The following is an 18385-nucleotide window of genomic DNA, read 5'->3' as shown; positions in this document are numbered from 1 at the left end:
ATATTAACTTGTGTATGTAGTATTTAACGTGTATATATAATGTAATGCACTATGTGACATTTTCCACATTGAATTACTAAGTGTTTTCGGGTTTTTTCCCCCGGTAAACAATCTTTATTAATACTAATAATCCTTTGTATTTTCCGTTTCTTATTTTCTACGAAACCGTGTCTCAGAAACGAGGCAGTAACCAAGGACGTGGCATAGCAACTTGCCATAGCAACTCCGCTTGGCCGCCATTCCTGTCAACAACGTCCTGTCTGGGAACGCTCTGCGATACAAGAGGCGAGGCAAGGAGTTAAAACTGGCATATCGATGGATCCTTGTTAGCTTGAAGTCGCCTCTATATAAATCAGCGAGGCTTTAACCAGACAATTTGCAATCATGGCAAGCGAGCTTGAACTCAACGACACTCGTGTCGAATTCATAGCGGACTATGTTTTGAAAACTATGAAACTGAAGCCTGATAAATGGATGAAAATGTATAACATCGACGAAGTGAAGCAACAGTTTCTAGACTACTTTGAAAAACCAGATCTTGCATCACTTATTATATCTTTGAGCAGCTCTGGGACACTTTCTGTTGGGTTTGAATGGCCATTAAGTCCCAAAGGGAAAGCCTGTTACTTTGTGAAAAAAGCGAGGGAGCCAATCCAAAAGGACACACCACTGAGAACAGCGTTATTATATGGTGATCTTGCACTTTCACCTCTGGATCAGTTGTCAGCATTTGTGGACGAGGTATGTTATTTCGTTTTACCCCATAAATGTAATTCTTTGCTAAAGAAAAATTCTGGCCAATTTTTCTTTCGACTGACACCTTCATTGTCACCAGTAGGGGAAAAGGGCACCTGTCAAGATTAAATTGAAACCAAAATATGAAATATATTGAAAATAAAAGTGCTTTCATAAAGTAGCACTTGTTATAAGATGTGCCGCAGCAGGCTGTATTTCGAACTCTCAACATTGCAGGGCTTATTCAGTGACGTTGCATGTAGAGATGATAGATCACTGAGAGGAGCTTATGCACAGTTGATGACCCCTGCAACTCTGTTGCTAGGCTGATGTCACAGGGCATTGATTCACAAGTGTGTTATGAAACAAAATTTTACAATTTATGTCATAGGGTATTGTCATAGGGTATTGTGTTTATGAACTTTTGTAGTGCTGAATTCTAAAGGTAGGCCACTGTAAGAAAATGTGACAGGAACTGGCATTTAAAACAATCTAATAAAACACGCAATTCAAATCTATATTTCAGGTTCTCGTGCCACTGTTGTCCAATGAACGAAACCACGACCACTGGCCAAAGGTTGTTTCCCATGATGTCACCCGCCATGTACACAGCCTCAAGAGCAATGTGTATGTTGTGTCAGGACAAGCCAAAGGCAAGACATTGCTACCACTGCCGGTTGGAGCTGAGAGAGTGGAAGAGGCAACAGTTGAAGATGAAAAGTGATTATTTTTGTTTTCATATATTAATATGTATATTTTCATAGGACGAGAGCACCAATTAAATGTATATATTTTGATATGAATAATATATCCGAACCTTGTTGACGTTTTTTTTTATTTGCATACAAATGGCCTATTTCAGGGACACTTATGACAGAAACCTAGTCCATGCTATTTTTTTTTTTAATTTAGTGGACACATCCATTTTTGTTTTCATATATTAATATGCATGTTTTCATAGGACGAGAGCATCAATTAAATGTATATATTTTTATATGAATAATATATCCGAACCTTCTTGACGTTTTCTTTATTTGCATACAAATGGCCTATTTCAGGGACACTTATGACAGAAACCTAGTCCATGCTATTGAATCTGTGATAATTGAGTGGACACATCAAATCCGAGATGTTCTCAAGAGGGATTCTGCTCAGCCTCTTTTGGAAGGACTTGACCCAACACCATTTGTGGAACTAGACTTCTGGAAGAACAAGGCCACAAACCTTGAGTGTATCTATGAACAGGTAATTTGTTTATTCATTTGAAATAATTAATGTTGCTGTAACATTAGGCAATAATACATGATCAGACTTTCAACCCCATCTGCCTATCACCTGTATTGTTCCTAAGTACTGGCAGATGAAGAAAATTACTATGTGTTCTAAGTGCTGTTGTACAAAACCTTAGCGCTACGACTGTCGTAAGTCTATGGGAGTTACAATCACCTTAGCGCTAAGATTGCTTTGTCCAAGGGCACCTGTTCTTTACCATGTTTACTTGATGAAATACATCATACCTGTAATCCTATCAATCACAACAGTTGACAGTCAATATTCATTTATAAAATGATAAAAATGTAATAATTCGTTTTTGCAATTTAATGTGTTTAATCCTAAAAAGTTGACACATGACTGTGTTATTTTTGGTGTTATGTTAAAATTAGATTGAAACTCATTTCCTTGTAATGGAATGAAATGGTCAGCGTCTATGAACAAATCTCACTTTAATATATTATGGGCTTTTGAAACATAAAATTAAAATGATTTTGTCATTGTTGCAGCTGAGGGATCCAAAGGTGAGAAAGATGGCTGAATTGCTTGAAAGAACAAACAGCAGTTACTTCCCTTCCTTCAAGAACATTTTCAGGGATGTTGTGGCAGGTATGTATCATTTTCATTCAACAAATTAGTTAAATTATTTATTGATATGTTTCCCACTGAAGTGAAAATAGTAACTATGGTTGTCGTAAGAGGCGACTAATGGGATCGGGTGGTCAGGCTCACTGACTTGGTTGATGCATGTCATTGTATCCCAGTTGGGTGGATCGATGCTCATGATGTCAATCACTGGATTGTCTGGTCCAGACTTGATTATTTACAGACCACCGTCATATAGCTAGAATATTACTGAGTGTGGCGTTAAACAACAAACAGACAAACGAAATGGAATTAGATTAATGTGTTTGATGTTAAGTTTCTTGAAACTAATCGGCATTAATCGTATTCAGCTCTGACTGAGGCACAAGACATCAACCTGTACCTGAAGCCTCTGAGACATTACTTTGAGGACCTGGAGCAGGCTGAGTTTGATGAGAGCATCCCCATGCTGGCCCCTCTCTTCCACACCACATGTCTCGTGTGGGCCAACTCCAAGTACTACAATACTCCAGCCAGGATCATTGTACTCCTGCAGGAGATATGCAACATGGAGATTGATCTGGTAGGTTCATGAGAAATGTTGCTGTGAATATTATCTCATGAAAGAGATAAGCATTTGAGATTCAGTGAAAATAATTGTACACAATAATTTAAAGAGAGTTTTTGTTTTGACCAGCTTTTGGGTGCTTAATATGTAAATAAGGTAATGACAGTGCAGAGCATGGGAAGTTTGCAGCCTGCAGCGTTAGAAATTGGCACTCATCCTGTTGCCCTTGCCAAACTGGTCAATAGTTAAGGTATCATGAGGACTAATAGAAATTTGCCTTTTTTAAGGGTTTTGCTGTATGTTATCATTATAAGGACTAGTAGACTAAAATGTTTGTTTCTACCCCTGAGCCTGTAATCAGTTATGCCACTCAGTCATTGGATTAAATTTCAGTAGAAAGACTGAACAGAAATCTGTCCCCATGATCGCTATAGAAAAAGGTATTTGAAAGACTGGATTGTGCAACGTTTGGCCATATGCCAAGTGGTTTTGTACAAATGTCACTTTACTTGGAACAGTGCCAACAGAATATGCTGGCACCTTTTGAAATTTGAAAAGTTTGAATGATTGCCAGCACAATGACTTGCATTATTGTATACATACTTCCTTATCATTGAATTGACCTTGTGTTTGGTTTCGGCAACAAATTGTTGATAGTGTTGGTGTGTAAAGCCAGTCTTTTTTTTCTTCTATTTCTTTGAGTTTTGGGATGAAACAAGCAAGTTGGTGGGTGAGAAACAAAATAAAGACTGAGGATGGTGCCGTTAATTAAGCTTGTCACATCAATCAGCAGAATCTGTAAACCAACCAAAGTCTTGTCTAATAAGAAGAATGAATTTAGGGACATCTGATTACAATTTACAGGCCCTGCATGCTGGGAGTCAATTTCCAATACTTGGTTACATATATGATGTCAGTTAAGGCATTTTGTTTTATTCTCAAAATTAAAGTTGAAGGACTATTGTTGCAAAAATTCAGACTAATGAAGAAATAGACGACAAGTGGGAATTGTTTATGGTATAATAAAACACTGCAGGTTGAATAAACTATGAGGGGCGCAGCCCTGAGTGGTTTATTCTCCCTGCAGTGTTTTATTGTACTCCCACTCATCGGGTTTAGTTCGTATATGAGATATCAACATTATGTACACTCTCTTTAAGGATGATGATAAAATGTACAAGCTTTAAAAATATTTGCCAGTATTTAAATAATGATGACTCCCTTAATAGAATCTGACCTTGGTAATGTGGGACAAGTCCATTTTATGCACTGGTGGGTATTTCACGCATATTCTCACAATCCTCACATCAATTACCTGTACCTTTTCTCCAAATACCGATTGTCATAATCTCTCCCACTTTTGGATGCGATTTTTCGGCCATTGTGTTTATCTGCGTTGCCCAGCTACATCTATGGTGAACAACTCACTAGAGACTTCCTTCTCCTAAATACTGTGTCCAATATATGTCATCAAGTTGCAAGCGCATGTTCGATTCTCCAGAAATGACGTGGTGATAGAACAATGTGTTATCATGAAATAAACCACACTTTGTTCTTCACTGTTCTTTGCAATTTACAGCATAGCAATCTTAAATTTTCCATGAATTCCATCAGACATACCAGGCTGGACAGTGAGGTGAAATGTCAACACATTGTGTTTCAGGCCAAAAACTTCCTGGAACCTTCTGAGCTGTTCAAGGGGGAGGTTGAGGAGACAGTTGAGAAGGTCTGCAAAGCAAGTAAAGTTCTGCAGAGTTTCCGCAGCACATATGAAGAACACAAGGACAAACTGAAGACCTACTTCCCAGAGGGGGAAGAACCAAGAGAGTGGGAGTTTGCTCCACAACTTGTCTTTGCAAGATTTGACAAATTTGCTGACCGAGTGGAAACTATCAAGGTAACACTGATGTTACGAAAAAAAAGTAGCCCTATGGGTTTTTTAAGGTTAGAGTAGGTCCCCAGCAACCGACCGCCTCTAGTGGTAGAGCGTCCGCCTGGAGAGCGGAAGGTACGGGGTTCGATCCCCGGCCACGTCATACCAGAAGACGTTAAAAGAAGGTACTTGTTGTTACCCTGTCTAGCATTAAGGGGCTAAAACAAGGACTGGTCGTCTCGGAGTCAGTATACTGTGTCTGAGTGGGGTATTCATATTAAACTGCGGCATGGTATCTCAGTGGGCTAGCACTATAAATCAGCATCAGTCGGGTCTAGTACAAGCAGCCACACACACATGTGCATGCACGTGGCTATATAAGTGCAATAATCTTGGACGAGACGTTAAACCCCATTTCACCTCACCTCCCAGCAAGCTATGCTTGTTATAAGAGGTGACTAAATGGATCAGGTGGTACATTCAGTGATTTGGTAAATATGCGTGTCACTGTAACCCGGCCATCTTGGAATGGTGCACATAATATCAATCACATAATTGTCTGGCCCAAACTCAGTTATTTATATGTCGCCATACAGCTGGAATATTGCTTGGTGCAGCATAACACAACTAACAAAACAAACACAAAATTAACATTTCATTTTAACAGTACAGTAAACTGTGTAAATGAACAACTTATAACGAACTGACGGATATAACAAACTTTTTTGGGGTCCTGGCCCTTTGCTGTATATATATGTTGTATACGTGTATATGTTTTTATAACACACTAAAATTAGTGGTCCCTTTGAGTTCGTTATAACCGTTGTTTACTGTATATACGTTTTTTATTTGTAGACCATCTTGATGTTTTGATTCATTTGTTTGTGTTATGTTTTTAGAACACCGGCACTCCTTCCATACACATGACTTTTGTTTCTCATATGCTTACTGTGTTGATTGTTCCAGGAACTCATGGAAACCGCCTTGGAAATGATGAAACTTGAGAAGATTGAGCTTGGCGGCATCAAGGGGAAGTCACTCAGTGCTCAGGTTGTGCAGATCTTTGAAGAGTTCAATGAAGTGTATAAGGTGTTCTCTGACCGCTCCTACGACTGTCTTGACCCCAACAGTCAGGAATTCCTTGACGACTACAACAGTTTCTTAGAGAAAATTGGAGACTTTGACAGAAGACTAGCAACCATAATTTGTCAAGCATATGATGACTGCTCAGGACTGGAGTCCATCTTCAAGGTAATTCGTTTCTATGAATGTGCAACAATTTATATACATAATTGTTAATTTTTTCGAACTCTTTCTCAGAATTCTTTGTTTCTTATAATTTTGGGTTTGTTTGTTGGTATTAGCTGTTTTCTATTGCAAGATATATTTGCATGCCAGGGCCCTGTTCCACAAAGCCATCTTAGCACTGAGGTGATCGTAACTCCCATACTTTAACACTGGCTTACAATAGTCCTAGCGCTAAGATCGCTTTGTGGAACGGGTCGCAGATCTTCAATAATTTTGATAAATCCACTTTTTCCTGTGTTAGGGGTGTAATCATTCTACATCTCTTGAATGTTGCCATGTATTTTGTTGCCTATTCATGTCCTTTTTCCTTGCAGCTAATTGACATCACAGGCACACTCCTGGAAAGAAATCTCATCAAGAGTGATTTTGATAAGAAATACCCAACGATTGTCACAATGATGAATACCTGCCTTGATGATGCAAAACATATCTATGATGCTCAAATGACAATCAAGAGGGAAACAAAGAGAGCACCTATTCACAAGAATATGCCCGAAATGTCGGGTGGACTGCGATGGGCCAAGGAGCTACGGGATAGAATATCTATACCCATGGGGAACTTCAAACATATTGAGCACCCGTAAGTGATTGATAATGGATGTATCTACCGTATTCGACATAATAAGCGCCCAGGGTGCTCTCAAAATTAGAAATAGTTTTTTTTTATTAGAATATTATTTTGGTGAAAAACAACAGGGTTAAAAGATCGTAAATTTCGTGGTTTATGCTGACAGCCTGAAATATTTATATACGACAGATGTGTTTTTCCAGAATCTAATTTCCCACAATTAAGGATGCATATAACACACGTATTATACACGAATAAATAAATCTTGTGTACATTTAACAATCGGAAGCGTTGCTAATTGGGATTGTTCACCAGCCAATATATTAGCAAATATCGCCGTGGGCGCTTATTAGAGCGGAGCGCTTATAAGTGAATACGGTATTCACATGCATACCTTTCTATCTTAATTTGAAGAAATGTAATGCAGTAAAATGTCATTACCTTGAGTTAAAACTGTTAAGTTTTATCACCTTGATACATTATTGCATCTTACTGTGACCATATTGTGAATGAAAGTTCAAAATATTTAAAAATTGTGGATTCATAAATCCAGAATTCTGATGTTTATCATTATGTTTTAATATTGGTCATTTTTGTCTTGAATTATAGATGTATGGACACAGAGGAAGCGAAACTGGTGTATACAAAGTATGAAGAAATGATGAAGCTGCTGGGAGAGTGAGTTATTGTTTAATATTGATATTGTTCTAAAGATATTCTGTAATCTTGGGATTAAATACAGAAGTTTGTAAAACTTTGTAATCATTTTTTAACAGTGGACTTAAAATTTGATTTTCAATTGAATCCTTTTCCTCTGCAAAACCTCATGGTTGTGTTTGTGTTCAGGTGGGACCAGCAGATCTACAATGAATGGACACAGGGTGTGGATGAGGCCTGCTCCTTTAACCTGTCACAACCTATCCTCAATAGGACCGAAGAATCTAAACTCATCACTGTCAACTTTGATCCACAGGCAAGTCATTTACATAACACAGAACAGACTACCTCAGCAGCGTAAAACTGTATGATATAGTGATAAATAACCAAGGTCATAAAGAAAATGTTGAAGAAAAACGGACATGATTATCCCAGTGATCTAATTGGGATCAGACACCATTCTTTGCTCACAGTTGACTCCCTTACCCATACAAGGATCTGCTGATTAAGGATAAGAATTTCAGATTTGCTCTAATTATGGTTGTTTTTTTACATTAAGCTGACATGCTGTGATTTAGCTTACAGTTCAAATCCATGTGACTCACTGACTAGTGACAAAGTTCCTTCATTGGAAAATGACAAAAATTCTATGAAACTGGTTTTGTAGCATCAAAGAGAAAATTTAATTATTATATTGGTTTGTTTCATTATTTCAGCTTGTGGCAGTATTGAGAGAAGTGAAATATCTAGAAATTCGTTCTGAAGAGGAAATTCCACAAAGTGCTAATGCTATGTTTGAAAGAAATGACACATTCAGGAAGTATGTTGCTAATCTGGACCTTACTGTGCAATGGTATAATAAAGTGAGGACTACAGTGCTAGAGGTGGAGTTTCCCCTGATAGAGGGACAACTGCAGGAGATCGATGTCCAGTTGGAACAAGCGGAGAAGTCTCTCAACTGGAATGGAGACGGTGAGTCAGCTTTTCATCCAAGCTTACAGTGCTGAACGTGTTTACCTGATATTGTTCAACATAAGTAATTCTTTTTCTCTCTGTTCTCACCATTAGTATCAGGTGCATTTGGTACTACATCAGAAATTTGTGGTGATTGTGTTGTAGAAAATTGTTTTCTGATCATATTTTCTTAGAATTGAAGGGGGCAGTCGGGTAGCCTAGCGTTCACTCGTCATGCTGAAGACCCGGGTTCGATTCCCGACATGGGTTCAATGTGTGAAGCCCATTTCTGGTGTCCTCCGCTGTGATATTGCTGGAATGTTGCTAAAAGCGGCGTAAAACCATACTCACTCTTAGAATTGTAGAATGGGGACACATTGAGGTTCTAAACTTAAACTATCTTCAGGGATAATTGTGTCCTTGTGCTTTTAGCCCCTACTTTTGAAAAACGGCCCACATTTTCAAATACAATGGGGCATTTTGACATTGTGTTGTATGGGCAAGTGTGGGTGTACCTCTGGAATATTTGAAATCTTCACATGAAGGGCCTATCAGAAAATTCTTAGAGTTAACCCTGTATCTCTCAGTATTACAGATCTTGTAGTTGGAATTATGTTGAACATTTTTTATAATACTTCCCCTTTTTTCCAGGAGTATGGGAATATATTCAGGAAACAAGAGATAAGGTGCACGATTTAGAAACACGAGTTCAGAAAGCCAAGGACAATGTTGAAAAGATCCAGAAAATTATGACAACATGGAGCAAGAACCCCCTGTTTGTGAGAAAGGAGGATAAGCATGATAGCTTGTTGAATCTTGATGACAGGGAAGATAGGCTTAACAAGCGCTACACTGAAGTCAGGACGGCGGGAGAGAAAATACATGGTTTGCTGAAGGTATGCATTATCACATGAGATTTTATTTAGAATTGTGTTAATTGATAAAGGGCTAAACACTGTCTTTATGGCGAAAAGAGCTGTGATTGTACATTATTTTGTTTTTTATGCCCCTGACCTAAAAGGGCAGGGTATATAGTTATACCAAGGAATTCCGTCTGTCCATCCTTCTGAAGACATTTTTGTGCGCTACAAAATTTTACTTAGAATTTATTTACTTTTTTACTGAAACATTTGTGCGACCTATTACTTGAAAAGTACAGCTTGGATTCTTTTTAATCTTAAGGAATAATTTTCATACTAATTTAAGAGGTGCAGTGCGAAGTTTGATTTTGGTATGTGTATTTTCTAAAAATGTATGATTTTTTTCATGTTTTGAACTCAGAATATTTTTTTACTTCAACATTTGTCAGACCTATAACTTGAAAATGACTTTGTGGATTCTTTTCCAATTGTAGTTACAGTTTCTATACCAATAGGAGAGGTGCAGTGCAAAGTTTGATTTCGATATTTGGATTTTCTGAGAAAATATTGCTTTTTTCAGGTTTGGAACTTAGAAATATGTTGGAGTCGAAGTCGGGGTTATTAGTAAGCTCTGCTCACTTTTGCCTTGTTTCTTTTGAAATGCACTGAAATGCTGGCTGTACTGTTATGGTTATTAATTGTATTTCAGGAAAATCTGGAGTTTTTCAAAGGAGAGGCAGGGTCTGACACCTGGAAAGCTTATGTTGACTATGTAGATGAAATGATTGTGGATGGATTCTTCAACACAATCCACTGCAGTTTACATCACTTCTTGGATAACACTGATCTCAAGAATAACCCTCCATCACTGTTTGAAGCTCATCTGGAACTGCATGTGCCGGACATGGTGTTCTTGCCATCACTGGACTATGGTGTTGCCGATGGCTACTATGACTTAGTGGATGGGCTTGTAGGGGATATTTATAAACAATCCTCTCTCATTCTAAGATTGGCAACACACAGTGGCCAGGAACACTATCAGGTACAAATGTCTTTAGTAATTTTTTTATCCCATGTCACAAAGTGAAAGGGGAATATAGGTATGGGGGCTGTCCCTCCGTCATGTTTCGTTTCTGGAGCAAAACTAAAAAATCATTACAGATATCTTAACCAAACTTAACACTTAGATAGGTCTAGTAATGAATTGGTGCCTTTTGATAGTTTGTGATTTAAATTTTTTTTATTGTTCGAGTTTCCATGGCAATGACTTTGACTTAGGCTGAAAATAGTGGTAGTGCTCTTTTCCGAATCAGATCTTGAAAACTTTACTATATTTCTTCACCAAACTTGGCACATAGATGGGTCTAGTGGTAAACTGCTGCCTTTTGATAGTTTGGGATTTGTGAAAATTTTGTTTTTTGAGTTTGCATAGCAATGACTTTTACTTAGACTGAAAATGAGGAGGATATGAGTATTTCATGCTTGTTATGTTTGATACATCCTTGGTGGGAAATGGTTCTGATTCAGTGAAAGCCAATGTTTCATTTACTGAACGTCTTCTGAATAATTTACCGAACATGTTTGACATTGTCAAGTCCATGATAAATAATAATAAATATTAAATGACAAGTGCTAAGTTTGAAGTTTGTGTCACATTTTGCAGCCTGACCTAGAGGACATGGAGGAGTTGTCTGAGATGCGTCAAGAGCTGATGGATAGAGTACAGAACATCATGAACAAGGCTTGCGAGTACCGCAACTCGTTTGACAACTACGCCTACTTGTGGGTGGATGACCGTAATGAGTTCATGCGTCAGTTCCTGCTGTACAATCACGTGCTGACCACTGAGGAGATTGAAGCCCATGCTGATGAGGGCGTGCCTGAATGCCCACCTACTCTTGACCAGTTCAAAGAACAGGTATGGCGGTGTCGTGATGTATAGCTTTATAAAATGTTTTAGGCTAAAACAAATAATAGTCTTGGTTCTCAAGCATTGCCCGCATCATCATAAAGTTCACCGTATTTTGTTTTTATTTCCATTTTAAAAAACAACAAAAATCCTTAAATATGCCAAGTGCAACAGTGGTAAAACACAGTATTCAAGTACTTTACTCGCGTACCTTACTCGTCAAGGGTTTCATTTATGTAGGGAGGCCCTTTCTAAGGTTGATTGTACACAGTTGTTTATTTGGTTACACAACTGTCTATTTGGTTAGAACAAAAACAACAACAACAAAAAAGAAAACAAAGAAACCTCCCCTCCCCCCCGCACTGTATTTAAAAAAAAAAAATAATCCTCATAAGTATTTTATAATCTCTGCCATGGACTTTAAAGTATTTTTGATGGTCTGGTTTTAAGCACATCTGTTAAGTGACATCAGATGAACTATGCATATGTGACAGTTTTGTGATGAATGAGTTTCATGTATTTTGATGAGAATGAATTTGTTTGTAGATCGACACATATGAAAAGATCTATGAAGAGGCTGAGCATATTGGGGGCATGACAATATTTGAGAGTTGGTTCAGAGTTGATGCCAAACCCTTCAAACAAGCCCTGCTCAACATCATCAAGAGATGGAGCTTCATGTTCAAACAGCATCTCATTGACCATGTTACCAACAGGTATGTTTCAGAGGGTGGTGGGATAACTAACAGTGTAGAGCATTTGGTCATGGACTTTGATTCTCCTTGTGGGGCAATGTGTGAAACCCGTTCTCAGTGCACACCATCATAATATGGCTGGAATATTGCTCCAAGTGGGGAAACTCGACTCTCTCATTTTCCAGAATCATTTATTGAGTTCCATCGTTCTGCTATGCATAACACCAGCCTGTGACTTTAGCAACTAGTATGAAGCCCGTGAAAATCCGGAGTAGAATAGGTCTTCAGCAACCCATGCTTGCCGTAAAAGGCGTCTATGCTTGTCGTAAGGGGCGACTGACAGGATCGGGTGGTCAGGCTCGCTGACTTGGTTGGAGGATGTCATTGTATCCCAACTGCGTGGATCGATGCTCATGATGTCAATCACTGGATTGTCTGGTCCAGACTCAATTGTTTACAGACCGCCGTCATATAGCTGTAATATTGCTGAGTGTGGTGTTAAACAACAAACAAAGAAACGGTATGAAGCCCTTGTCTGGTACAATTCCCTTCAGTCTGGTATGCTCAGCTAATATTAGTTCAAATTATGACACTGAAATGTATTGAAAAGGATGTCAAGCTCGGGCTGGTCGACTCCAAAGGTTTTGGCAAAGATTAATACTCTTACAATTATATTATGTTGATTGGGCATCTGAACTATACAAATCATTCAGGATCTTGCAAATCATGTCAAACAAAATATTGCCTACATTTTATATTTCTTTTCTTCAGCTTGAACGAGTTGTCTGACTTCATCAAGGTGACCGATACTGGTCTGAACTCACCCGTTGAAGAGGGAGACTATAACGGGCTGGTGAATGTCATGGGTCATCTGTTTGCTGTGCGAGAGAGGCAGAGTTCCACAGACGAGATGTTTGAGCCTCTCAAACACACCATTGAGTTGTTGAAAACCTACGAACAGGAGATGCCGGAGGAAGTTCATGTCCAGCTTCAGGTTGGAGGATTATTCTAAACGCATTTATTTTAATAAACCGTTCATTCGGAGTATGTTTTGAAGCGATCAACAGTTGTAGAAACTTACATTTATAGTCCACGAGACCTTGTAATGATATTATATAGCAAAACCCCTTAAAAATTTCTACTAGTCCTTATGATACCTTTACTATTGGGCAGTTTGGCAAGGACTATAGGACTAGTGCCAGTTTCTAACGCTGCATCAACAATTGTTTTCCTTGACGAAACGGAACGACACATTTTTCCAAATCGTTTTCGCATAGAATATTTGAGAATTTGTTTCCAAGATTTGGTGTATTGGTTCTGAAAAAATGGCTAAAGCTTTTCATGTTTTGTATTGTCAGGAACTCCCGGAGCAGTGGAACAACACCAAGAAGATTGGCATCACAATCAAACAGACAGTTGCACCACTGCAGGCTAATGAGGTTGCCAACATTCGAAAGAAGAGCGCCTCCTTCGATGTCAACCAACACAAATTCAGAGAAAGGTTCAGGAACATCAAACCATTCAGATACGACTGTGAAAGGCCCTATGATCTGCTTGACAAGGTTTGTTTCCTTGCTAATCAGAGTTCAACTTGTGTCTCTAAAATGATGTATACTTGCAATGTCATATGACGCATTCGATATTTGACTGGGAGTTCATGTTATAATCTCTAGTACAAGCAGCCACATACACACACACATTCATGAATGTTGACCTAGTATGCTTTATTATTTTCCCGAAGAAGCTCATGAAAGGAATATTTGGTTTTTAGAATAATGAAGAAATCCTTTCCATGGAGCGAGAAATGGCAGTTCTTCTGGACAGTGCTGGTCTGTTTGAGGTGAATGTTCCGGACTTCAAGCAGCTGAAACAGTGTCGTAAGGAGATCAAGCTTCTCAAGGTCTTATGGGACTACATCACCATTGTGCGCAGCAGTATAGATGACTGGAAGACAACGCCCTGGAAGGAAATCAATGTGGAACAGATGGACATGGACTGCAAAAAGTTTGCCAAGGATATCCGTACCTTGGACAAGGAGATGCGAGCCTGGGACGCCTACGTTGGTGTGGAGGACCAGGTGAAGAACATGCTTACATCACTCCGAGCTGTCAGTGAGTTGCAGAACCCAGCCATCAGAGAGAGACATTGGCAACAGCTTATGGCAGCCACAAAGGCAAGTTTCATACTGTTTAATCATTGTCCGGGGTAATAATTGAACAAAATTCGTGTTTTTGATCAAATGTTCATGCTTTTTGAAACAAGATATTGTTTTACATTTTTTAAGGATGATGCTACTGATACTTTTAGCATAATTGTTAATCAATATATAAAGGAAAATCAATCCTTTTTTCAACTATTCGCTGTGCAGAGTTGCATCCCTTGGGCACGTCAGAAATCTATGATTGTGGGTTCAAATGTTTCTAGGTTTGTCAGCACCATACCCTTGCTCGTTGGTTTCACCGAAGGGGTAAACATCTGAGACCTGCTTCAATTTGGGCTTTCCTCCCACATTAAGCTGACACGCCGTGATATAACTGGAATACTGTTAAAAGCGGCGTTAAACCCAACTCACTCACTCACTTTTTTTCAACTTGCTGGGAAGGGTGGCTAGAGATCAGGCATACTGGGATCCATCCTGATTTTAATTGATCCATCTCTCCTGAAGGTGCGCTTCATGATGGATGAAAGCACAACCCTGGCTGATCTCCTCTCCCTCAACTTGCACAACTATGAGGAGGAGGTCCGCAACATCGTGGACAAGGCTGTGAAGGAGATGAGTATGGAGAAGGTGCTCAAGGAGCTGGACGTCACATGGTCCAACATGGAGTTTGAGCATGAGAAACACCCCCGCACTTCCATGACGATGATCAAGACCAGTGAGGAACTCATAGAGACACTGGAAGATAACCAGGTCAGTTTCTATTAACAGCAATTTGAAAATAAAGAGCAATAGCATTGTTACAGTATCACTGGATTTATAGAACACTATTTTAGTTACCGTAAATCTTGAAATTAACGTGAGCGTAGATAATGCCAAAAATGAGAGTGGTTTTCGCTCGCATTAATGAAACTTCGCATTTATGTCGCAAAAATGACTATCAACAATAAGACTGCCTCACTGCACACTTAGGACAGCGGAAATACCTACTTGAATAGAGACAGAAGGGGGAGTCGCATTGATATTGTGTCGCATTTTTGGCTAGGGGTCAGCAGTCGTATAAATTTGGGGATGCATTAATTTCAAGATTTACAGTACGTGTTCATACACAATGTCTCCTATTTCAATTGTCATTTTCCAGGTACAACTACAAAACATGATGACGTCGAAGTACATCGCTCACTTCCTAACTGAGGTGTCTGGCTGGCAGAAGAAGTTGTCTACAGCTGATCAGGTGATCACCATCTATATGGAGGTACAGAGGACCTGGTCTCATCTGGAGAGTATCTTCATTGGCTCCGAGGACATTCGGAACCAGCTGCCAGAAGATTCCAAGAGATTTGACAACATTGACTCTGACTTCAAGGTAATGGGGCTGAGAGGGTGGACGCTGATATGGATTCAATCATAAGTTTTACCCTACATTTATTCAAGGCAGAGGGTAGTTTTACCCTACATTTATTCAAGGCAGAGGTTGTTTGACCCGGTGTTTATTCAAGGCAGGTGTTTATTCTACGATGTACAGTAACTCCCTCACTGAGATCTGACATATGATATTGACAGTATTTGGTTGTTGTGTTTTTAACTTTTGTAAGTCCTCGAGACTTCTTCTACAACATTGATTCATGTGTGGTTTGTTATTTTCAGGAATTAGTGGGTGAATTTGAGAAGAGTAAGAATGTTGTGGAGTCTACCAACCAGCCTAAGTTGTATGAACGATTAGAAGCACTGCAAAGTTCACTGTCGATTTGTGAGAAGGCACTCGCAGAATACTTGGAGACAAAGCGTCTGGCCTTCCCAAGATTCTACTTTGTGTCATCAGCAGACTTGCTGGATATTTTGTCCAATGGAAATAACCCACCAGTGGTAGGTCTTCAGTGATAGTGATTACTTAGAGAACATCAAACCATCCTTCACTATTAAGCCTGCTCTTTACATGCATCAATACTAGATCTGCTGTCCAATGCTCACCTGATGAAGGAGTAAGTATATACTCTGAAACGCTGTGTTTGACAAGTTGACATCCATAGATTTTCTTTGTTTATCACTTCTAAATGCCTTTCAAAGACTTAATCAGTGTTTGCATGATGAGTTTGTTTGTTTGCTCCGCAATATTTCAGCTATATGATGGCAGCCTGTAAATAATATAAATAATCTATAAATAAATCTATAAATAATCGAGTCTGGACCAGACAATCCAGTGATTGACATGAGCATTGATCCATGCAATTGGGATACAATGAAATGCATCAACCAAGTCAGCGAGCCTGACCACCCGATCCCTTTAGTTGCCTCTTACAACAAGTGTAGCTGCCTTTTATGACAAGGATGGGTTGCTGAAGACCTATTCTAACCCAGATCTTCACTGGTCATTTGCATGAGGATTTTAATCAGATATAGTGTCTCATTGTGCTTCCTGTGGAGACTTGGGTTAGACTGGCTTGACTGACATATGCTTGTCATAAGACACAACTAAATGGTCAGGCTTGATTACTTGGTTGACAGTGTGTCGTCATGTGTGGGATGTTGCTCATACTATCAATCGCTGGTTTGTATTGTCCAGACTGAATTGGTTACAGGCTGTCATCTTACACAGTACTTGAATTTTGCTGGGTGTGATGTTAAACAATGTAAGAAACAAATATTGTATTGTGACATTATCAGTAACATAAAGCACTTGTCTAGTTTTGTGTCTAATGTAATAATATTCATTGCAGGTGTCACGTCACTTGACCAAACTGTTTGACAGTATGGCTCAACTCAAGTTTGAAATGGACTCCAATGGAGTAGAACTCAAGACAGCAAATGGAATGTACAGCAAAGATGGAGAATATGTTGATCTTGACAAGCAGTGTGACCTTTCAGGACAGGTTAGTCGATTGCCTGCCAAGTTTTCAGTCAACCAAGAGCAGCAGGCTTTCTTAAGACATGCCCATATTTAGTTTGTTCCCTAGTAACATGAGTCTCCTTAACCGTGGTTCACTATTTGGATAAATAATTCCAAGTGACCATATCCAGTTTTCTCTGCATTGAAAGAATTGTAACGACTGGCGTGTTTTACAATTGGAGTGTATCTGTTTTGACAAGCTGTTCATAGTTCCATGAATATCTAACGCACAATAATTCCTATTTTAGGTTGAAGTCTGGTTGAATAGATTATTGGACTCCCAATGCAGCACTGTGCGTCATGAGCTAACGGAAGCCGTGAGTGGATATGAAGAGAAGCCTCGTGACCAGTGGCTGTTTGACTACCCTGCCCAGGTTGCTCTGTGTGGGACACAGATCTGGTGGACGACTGAAGTTAACATCGCTTTCGGTCGTCTGGAAGAGGGCTTTGAGAATGCATTGAAGGACTACAGCAAGAAACAGGTTTGTAGCATTTTAATAAAACAGTTCATTTTGGTAGAATCTCTTTTACAGGATGATGTAAACACTCCCATGATGCAAACTGTCTTGGGTATTTGGATTATCGTAGATCTATGAGTTACAATAGTTGATCTGTAGATGTATTTCATCATATGTTTTGTGTCATTGCTAACTGTCTTTCTTTCCAAAGAGGGCAGTTGGGTAGCCTATTGGTTAAAGCGATCGCTTGTCACGCCGAAGACCCGGGTTCGATTCCCGACATGGGTACAATGTGTGAAGCCCATTTCTGGTGACCCCGCCATGATATTGCTGGAATATTGCTAAAAGCGGCGTAAAGCCATACTCACTTTTTCCAAAGAAAGGATATTCATCAAGGTAGTGAGATCTGTTAATGAAGATTTCAAGAAAGACATGTTTCAGGTGATGTTTTGATGTTTAGGTAAACCAACTGAATGCCTTAATCACCATGCTGCTTGGAGATCTGTCGAAGGGCGACAGACAGAAGATCATGACTATCTGTACTATTGATGTACACGCCCGAGATGTTGTGACCAAACTCATCACACAGAAAGTGGATAGTTCCCAGGCCTTCACCTGGCTGTCTCAGCTCCGACACAGATGGGATGACAACGAGAGAGACTGCTTTGCCAATATCTGTGACGCCATGTTCCGTTACTCTCATGAGTATCTCGGCAACACTGCTCGTCTTGTCATTACACCACTGACTGACAGGTAACAGCATGGGAAACTTTAGTAGTGACTACAGATGTCCTCAGTGTATGTAAGCCTGTTGGCTCTCCTCCACAATGCAGTATTTGTACTGTGACTATCATTATGTCATAGTCCGAAGCTTGGGTCTTGTAACATTCAGTTCGGT

The 18385-nt window shown here is 39.4% G+C and overlaps 1 protein-coding gene across 1 annotated transcript in view; it reads left to right on the top strand.

Moving 5' to 3' along the window:
• Positions 1 to 224: 224 nt before the first annotated feature.
• LOC124132320 (dynein beta chain, ciliary-like) overlaps positions 225 to 18385 on the top strand; it is a 36161-nt gene continuing 18000 nt past the window's right edge. The window contains exons 1-24 of the mRNA XM_046496190.2: positions 225 to 741; positions 1262 to 1455; positions 1794 to 1980; positions 2517 to 2616; positions 2964 to 3175; positions 4824 to 5057; positions 6000 to 6284; positions 6656 to 6921; positions 7519 to 7587; positions 7756 to 7882; positions 8283 to 8538; positions 9172 to 9416; positions 10090 to 10422; positions 11044 to 11298; positions 11836 to 12005; positions 12756 to 12978; positions 13343 to 13546; positions 13756 to 14157; positions 14650 to 14895; positions 15284 to 15508; positions 15790 to 16008; positions 16860 to 17012; positions 17278 to 17511; positions 17948 to 18240. Of these exons, the coding sequence (XP_046352146.1) occupies positions 385 to 741; positions 1262 to 1455; positions 1794 to 1980; positions 2517 to 2616; positions 2964 to 3175; positions 4824 to 5057; positions 6000 to 6284; positions 6656 to 6921; positions 7519 to 7587; positions 7756 to 7882; positions 8283 to 8538; positions 9172 to 9416; positions 10090 to 10422; positions 11044 to 11298; positions 11836 to 12005; positions 12756 to 12978; positions 13343 to 13546; positions 13756 to 14157; positions 14650 to 14895; positions 15284 to 15508; positions 15790 to 16008; positions 16860 to 17012; positions 17278 to 17511; positions 17948 to 18240 (5489 nt within the window). The 5' untranslated portion in view covers positions 225 to 384. The remainder of the gene's footprint in view (positions 742 to 1261; positions 1456 to 1793; positions 1981 to 2516; positions 2617 to 2963; positions 3176 to 4823; positions 5058 to 5999; positions 6285 to 6655; positions 6922 to 7518; positions 7588 to 7755; positions 7883 to 8282; positions 8539 to 9171; positions 9417 to 10089; positions 10423 to 11043; positions 11299 to 11835; positions 12006 to 12755; positions 12979 to 13342; positions 13547 to 13755; positions 14158 to 14649; positions 14896 to 15283; positions 15509 to 15789; positions 16009 to 16859; positions 17013 to 17277; positions 17512 to 17947; positions 18241 to 18385) is intronic.

The sequence above is a fragment of the Haliotis rufescens genome, unplaced genomic scaffold (genome assembly GCF_023055435.1).
Source record: "Haliotis rufescens isolate VD_foot unplaced genomic scaffold, xgHalRufe1.0.p SCAF_20, whole genome shotgun sequence".
Classification (NCBI taxonomy): Eukaryota; Metazoa; Mollusca; class Gastropoda; order Lepetellida; family Haliotidae; genus Haliotis; species Haliotis rufescens.
The sequence above is the reverse complement of the archived record's forward strand: the minus strand, read 5'-3'. Positions and strand labels throughout refer to the sequence as shown.